Raw genomic sequence first — 7,617 nt, forward strand, 5'->3', positions numbered from 1 at the left:
GCAACAAACAACGCCAAACCAAGACTAGTAACAAAATATATCACACACAAAGTGTTTTAATTGCATAATGTCCGATATAACGGACGGTCTTTAAAACATAAAATAATTTATAAATGACAAAAGTTGTACTTGAAATGTTTTATGTATCTTACTATTATTCGAAAACAAACAAAAATTATGAATAAAAGTCGCCAGGGAACTTTATGCACTAATGGGTTAATGCTTTTTTACTTGTTATTTTTTTTTTCATTAAGTTCGAAATTGTTATCCCCTCCACAAAAACTTGTTTGAAGTAAAATGGCTTCAGCTGTTTTCAAGTCAATTTGGAGAGTCTTATTCATGGTCCTCTATTTCCCAATTGGTGGCTTCAAGTTCTTTATCTTCCTGTTTGTACCACTGATCCCGCCCGAAGGACAAATATAGACTGGAAATAAATCGACGTGTTACAAACGGAATTATAAAGTAAATATACCCTTCATCTTATTGTGGAGACTCATAAAACAATTTCTTCCGATCAATTGCAGCCATGAAATAATATTTAAATATTTGCAACGTGGGAAAATGTTTAGAATAATTTTACTTTTCCTCGTGACATGTTGTGTCGCTCGGTAGTCTTTGTATTATTGTGGTGCCTTGTTACGGCTGGCAATGTGCCAGAAGTAAGTGAATTTGAGTTGCTTAAATAATTCAAATAAATATTCATTTATGTTTTTTTTTTCTTATTTCAATAATTACATAAAAGAAATTCAAGGAGCATAACTATGATGGTCCACAGTCGGTAAATTCTTCGAATGAGAGTCAAATTTTGGAACTAATAAATTTTATAGTAGTCCACGGTATTGGCAAAGCGGAAGTAGTTGAAAAAAACTTGATCAAGTATTAAGTGAAATAAAATTGTTGAAAGAGAAAAAATTACCAAATTTAAATGAGAAAACTGCATTAGGTGGACTTTTTGCTAGAATGGATATCTATGAAAATAACCAGGTACCAGTAATGGAAAAGCTGGAATTACTGGAGATTAACAATGCACCAAAGACCACCATAAACTCAAATGGAGAAAATTCCTTGGCAAATGAAGAAGTCGGTGAAATGATTGAGCCCCCGACAATTCTTGAAAATAATCGAAATGATCCAACACCAACTATAAATTCCCACGAAACTGATATCAAGTTCAATGAAACTGATTGCAGTCCACATTTCAGCCCTGTTATTTATGTTACGGACATTCATAAAGAACGTGAACCGAAAGAGTGCAATTTTTTTAATGGTTCTCACATAATATGGTATGTGTTTTGATATATCCTTCCCACCACGTTATTTTGTATTTATTATTTGCAGCTCAAATACATCACAATGTGCAACAAAAAACAACAACACCTTTAGTTGTGACCCGGATTACAGTAAACTTACGCCTCTATATTTAAGCCCCACTGCTTATGTTACGGATATGCGTAGCGAAGGTAAGTGTTGGATTTCAAAATAATAGTGTTGGGGGGAGGGGTTACTCAACGACTCTGCCAAAAGTTGGCCACCACGGATCCATAATTCATGGCCAACTCGTTTTGCCAGCAATAAATTGCGAATATTGATCATTTCAAACTGTTTGTCGCTAGCTGGTGTGGTGTTCTGCTCCAAAATTAGCAGAATATACAGGGCTATAGCAACAAGTCTCTCCTTCAGAGCTACATGACCGTCAGAAAACAAATATCATACCTTTATGCTTGACTACTCCCATTTGATTAAGGTTATGCTGTATCCAATGGTTGAGCTCCAAACTTTATTTTCGATTTCCAATATATATTTTTATTTTTTTCCAAATAAAAACAAGTGGAGAAGTATCAGTCGGCTTTGCCTGTGTGGATAGAAATACTTTTTGTCCCAAAAAAAACCTATGTATTTAGGGGGTGAAAACACCAAGAATGGACCTTGGATGCTTTCCTTTAAAAGAGGATAAACTTAGCACCCGAACCAATGAAATATTGTTGGAAACACATTATTTCTCCCAGATTGGATTACGTGGAAAATAAAAGAAAAGAAAACAAGTAAAAAGTCGTTAAGTTCGGCCGGGCCGAACTTTTTATACCCTCCACCATAAAATAGTCTTAATTAAAATGGAATAATTAGGGTCCTTTCACAATTTTAGGTGGAACAACTTTTCGATAATATATAGACTCCTACTGCCACCCACTATTGCTTAAAATACATACATACTATTGCTTAATAAATACACTGTGAACACAAATGTTGGGGCAGAGATAATTCCTTTTGGAGATGGAAGCCCTTGGTGTGTGTTTATTAAAAACCCCGAAGGACAGATGCGCTGTGAGTCGAACTTCCGCGTTATGGAGTGATGAAGTTTTTGCAAGAGACCTTGTAAGCCATCATAAATAAGCTTTATATTTTGTTTGTTGTTTTTGTAGAGCTCTTAAGCAACAGTGAACAAAGATATAACGCTAATTCCTGATGGCCCACAGGGTCTCTAACAAAAATTTCATCACGCCATAACGCGGAAGTTGGACTCACGGCGGAATCTGTTCTTCGGGGTTAATAATATACTCACCAAGGCCTTTCTTCCCCAAGAGGAATTTTCCGTGCCCCAGACTTTCATCCCCATTTTGTTGCACAGTGTTATCTAATCTAATCTAAAAAAATGTGTTCTGCTAGGTGAAAGGTACCACCATCGAAGCTATATCAAAGAGTCAACCTATCTTTAATTTTTTTTTGGCGGAAATGTTTTATAGCTGCAGGGAACTTCAAGAGTCAAATTGAGGGTAGTTTCATCAAAACAATGTACACCCTCAAAAATGGACCCATATTGTCGAATTTTAGTGAAGAACTTTCGTGACCACTGAAGATTCCCGAAAATCGGGAGATACAGTTATATGGGGGATATACCAAAACATGGACCTATACTGACGATTATTTTTAATTAGACAAAGTTGTAGCTAAAATTCTCAAAATACCGATCATTACATCTAGTTCGGTTAAAAATTGCAGCTAAAATTCTCAAAATATCTTCCCGAAAATCGGGAGGTACAGTTATATGGGGGGATATACCAAAACATGGACCTATACTGACGATTATTTTTAATTAGACAAAGTTGTAGCTAAAATTCTCAAAATACCGATCATTACATCTAGTTCGGTTAAAAATTGCAGCTAAAATTCTCAAAATACCGAAAATCGGGAGATACCGTCATATGGGGGCTATACCAAAACATGAACCTATGTTGACGATGTTTCGTTGGAGATGTTTTATGACCACTGAGAACTTCAAATGTCAAATTACAGCTACATATGTCGGTTAAAAACTGTAGTTAAAATGCTCAAAATACCGAAAATCGGGAGGTACCGTTATATGGGGCTATACCAACACATGGACCTATGTTGACGATGTTTTTTGGATATGTTTCATGACCACTGAGAACCTCAAATGGCAAATTACAGCTAGTTCGGTTAAATATTGTAGCTAAAATTCTCAAAATACCGAAAATCGGGAGGTACCGATATATGGGGGCTATACCAAAAACATGGACCTATGTTGACGATGTTTCGTGGAGATATTTCATGACCACTGAGAACCTCAAATGTCAAATTACAGCTAGTTCGGTTAAAAATTGTAACTAAAATGCTCAAAATACCGAAATCGGGAGGTACCGATATATGGGGGCTATACCAAAACATGGATCTATGTTGACGATGTTTCGTGGAGATATTTCATGACCACTGAGAACCTCGAATGTAAAATTACAGCTAGTTCGGTTAAAAATTGTAACTAAAATGCTCAAAATACCGAAAATCGGGAGGTACGGTTACAAGGGGGCCATACCAAAACATGGACCTATGTTGACGATGTTTGGTGGAGATGTTTTATGACCACTGAGAACTTCATGTGTCGAATTGCAGATAGTTCGGTTACAAAATACCGAAAATCGGGAGATATTTCATGACCACTGAGACCCTCAAATGTCAAATTACAGCTAGTTCGGTTAAAAATTGTAACTAAAATGCTCAAAATATCGAAAATCGGGAGGTACCGTTATATGGGGACTATACCAAAACATGGACCTATGCCCATATCCTTTGGGATATAAGTTTGTTGATTACTATGAACCCTAAGTGCCAAATTATAGCTAATTCGGTCTGCAAATGTGGCAAATAACGTCAAAATACCTCAAATCCGGAGGTACCGTTATATGGGGGCTATACCAAAGAGTGGACCGATATAGCCCATCTTCGAACTTGACCTGCCTATGGAAAAAAAGACCCTCGGGTGCAAAATTTCAGCACTCTATCTCAATTATTGCGGACGCTAGAGTGATTACAACAGACGGACGGACAGACGGACGGACAGACGGACGGACAGACGGACATGGCTAGATCGTCTTAGAATTTTATCCTGATCAAGAATAAATACTTTATAGGGTCGCAAATGATTAGTTCGATGTGTTACAAACGGAAAGACAAACTTAATATACCCTCCATACTATGGTGGAGGGTATAAAAACACAGGCGGAATCAATTTGTGATTTTGAACAGAAAAATTTTCCTTTTATTGACGGAAAGTAGAAAATAAGTTAGTTGGAAATCGATGCTTACCGAATATGGCAATGGTTGAATTACAAGTGATTCAACAAAGAATAAATAAGAAAAGTCCGTGAAAGCACAAACGACAGGTTTCGAACTAGAAAAGCAGCAAGCACACATATGTGTATGTGTAGATGAGCGGCAGTGAGAAGGAAAATGAATAAATAGAAAAAGCCTGAGTTGCCAGAAGCCAACAAGGACCTCTGTGACACACGATTTCGGCGTTAACATCACCGCCCACCTTGCAGTCAGGCTGCAGTGAAATAAAAGAATATAAGTCCATGTCGTGTGTACTTTTGCGGATTACAATGAAATTTTACTGAAATTAATGTTATTGAAAGAAAAATAGTATATTATGGATGAAGTATATGTAGCTGAAAAGGAAAGTTTGTGCTTCGTTTATAGGAGTAGAAATTAAAACAATTAGTGCAAATTTTTCATTGGAATTCAGAATGAATGGAGTAGTTGACGTCTCAGAATAGAGACAGATTATTTCCGAAAAGAAATAATGATGTTTCAGATAAGAAACGAGTTACATCAGAATAGAAATAACTATAATAACAGCAGGACTGGAACTACGTTGAATGTGGTCCCTTGGAATAGAAGTATGTATGTATCAGCGCCCATGATGATGTTTATGAATGAGTGTCCAAAGAATCTGGAATCGTCAAGGTACGAGTTCTGGAAGTGATCCTCGGTCCTCTCTGGCCTTGTCGTGGAAAGAGTCTTCAAAGCGATGATCAGAACCAACGGGTGACGGCTTTGGCGGATGCGGCAAAAATACGCCAAACTCTGGAACGGCTGATTGATATAGCACGGAATGGCTAGATCTGCTGGATATATTGTTCTACTAGACGTAGCAGGAACGAATGACGGATTGTTATATATTTGACATCAGAACGAACTAATGGTATCGGCAGAAAGTATTAATTTTGGGGCGGATATTACGACGCACGGTGTGCCTTAACAAATTTAAATGGAAGGTGCTTACACCTCGGAAGTTTTTGCTGATTCTGAAACTACAATGCTCGTAGATGAGAAATATGAAGAAACAAAAAAAAATCCCAGGGGGGATTTTAAAATAAATCGCGATTTAAGTTCACATTTTTAGGGGTTCTTTAGGTTTCCACGATTTTGTTTAGAAACCGCGAGTCCTATGTAAATAGGCCTATCAAAAATGTTGTAGCTGTGAAATTTCTCCACAAGATTGACCTTTATGATATTTTCGTAGGCTTTTGCCGTTTTTGAGATATAGAAGTTCAAATTGAGACAATGCACTGATTGTATCGTCTCCTTATAAATTAATAATATTACTGCAATTTCCCAAATTAAACGTATATATCTTGAAAATGGTACAACCTAGGAAAAAAATACATCATCCAATCTTGTAGAGAATTTTCTCAGCTTTAACATTTTCTTTAGTCCCATTTTCATATGACTTGCGGTTTTCAAGCAAAATCGTGAAGATTTAGGATAAAAACCTAAAAATTTGAATTGAACCTCTATATCTCAAAAACGGTAAAACCTACGAAAATATCATAAAGGCCAGTCTTGTGGAGAATTTTAACAGCTACAACAATTTCTTCAGACTCATTTCGATACGAATTGCGGTTTTCAAGCAAAATCGTAAAAACCTAAAAAAATTCTAAACTTGTGAATTTTGATCGCGATTTATTCTGTTTTTTTTTATTTTTCTTATCTATGAACATTGCTGTTTCAGAATCCGCAAAAACATCAAATGTGTAAGCGGTTTCCATTAAAAGTTAGTTAAGGGGCACTGTGCATAATATTGTTGTATAAGGATACAGTCAGTGCATTGTCCCAATTTGAACTTCCATATCTCAAAAACGGTAAAACCTACGAAAATATCATAAAGGCCATCTTGTGGAGAATGTTCTCTGCTACAACATTTTCTTTAGACCCATTTACATAGAACTCGCGGTTTCCAAGCAAAATCGTGAAAACCTTAAGAACCCCTAAAAATGTGAACTTAAATCGCGATTTATTTTAAAATCCCTCCGGCGATTTTTTTGTTTCTTGATATTTCTCATCTACGAGCATTGTAGTTTCAGAATCAGCAAAACTTCCGAGGTGTAAGCACCTTCCATTTAAATTTGTTAAGACACACTGTGGACGAGTTTCGTGATGGGCCGGATTATAGTTCCCCGTTGGGTAACTTCTTCCGCGACTCGAAATGCGGCCGAGACACCACGCTTTCGGTGGAAGTTTGTCGTCGATGACAGCGACTACGAAATCGATGCTAACTTCGGGCTCGAAAGTTTGCCACTTGTTGCGTTTCTGAGAACAGAATGATTGGTATGTAGACTTAAGTTTTTCCCAACGAGTAAGGTAAGGTGCTGAATTTACACCGAGTTTTGCCAACTGGAAATTATGAACTTCCACGTCGGGAACTGAATTCTTGAAATCGGTATCATCTGGATGAACTGGAAGTGGATTTGAAAAGATCTTCACAACAATAATCTTTATGCGAAGAGATTTTGCAAAAATTTGAAACAATGTTGACTGACCTGGACGAAATATTGCCAATTGGACCTGTCAAGATCCATCCGAAGATAGTCTTTTGAGCAAGAAGAGAGCCACAAACCCCTGACATTGAATTTGAAAGCATCAGAGACGGTAGAACGTCGCTTCCAAAAAGCAAATCTACTGGAGTGCTCTTGAAGAAATATGGATCAGCCAACGCTATATTAGGAAGATCTTTGATGGACGATATCGGAAGAGAATTGCTGGGAAGATTACCTGACAGCTTTGGAAGAACAAAAGCGGACATTGTCAACGCAAAAATCGCGGTCAAGCTTGGAAGAAATAATGAAAGTGCACTGCTTACGTACACTGGCAGAATTGGAATTATTCAAACCTGAAATCTGTGCGCTTGTATGTTAACTTAAGTTTATTGAATAAACGTTCTGTGATGAATGTACCTTCAGAACCAGAATCAAAGGCACGGGCTGAATAAATAACTCCCTTATGTACAATTTGTACCATATCTGTACCCAACAAAACTCCCAG

The 7,617-nt window shown here is 37.1% G+C and overlaps 1 protein-coding gene across 1 annotated transcript in view; it reads left to right on the forward strand.

Annotated features, from left to right (window-relative positions):
• Window positions 1-588: 588 nt before the first annotated feature.
• The window catches only part of LOC141396336 (fibrinogen C domain-containing protein 1-like), a 12,200-nt gene continuing 5,171 nt past the window's right edge, over window positions 589-7,617 (forward strand). Inside the window, exons 1-3 of the mRNA XM_073971710.1 lie at window positions 589-659; window positions 743-1,283; window positions 1,339-1,460. Of these exons, the coding sequence (XP_073827811.1) occupies window positions 961-1,283; window positions 1,339-1,460 (445 nt within the window). The 5' untranslated portion in view covers window positions 589-659; window positions 743-960. The remainder of the gene's footprint in view (window positions 660-742; window positions 1,284-1,338; window positions 1,461-7,617) is intronic.

The sequence above is a fragment of the Musca autumnalis genome, unplaced genomic scaffold (assembly GCF_047663935.1).
Source record: "Musca autumnalis isolate F117 unplaced genomic scaffold, ASM4766393v1 scaffold_268, whole genome shotgun sequence".
In the NCBI taxonomy this organism is placed as follows: Eukaryota; Metazoa; Arthropoda; class Insecta; order Diptera; family Muscidae; genus Musca; species Musca autumnalis.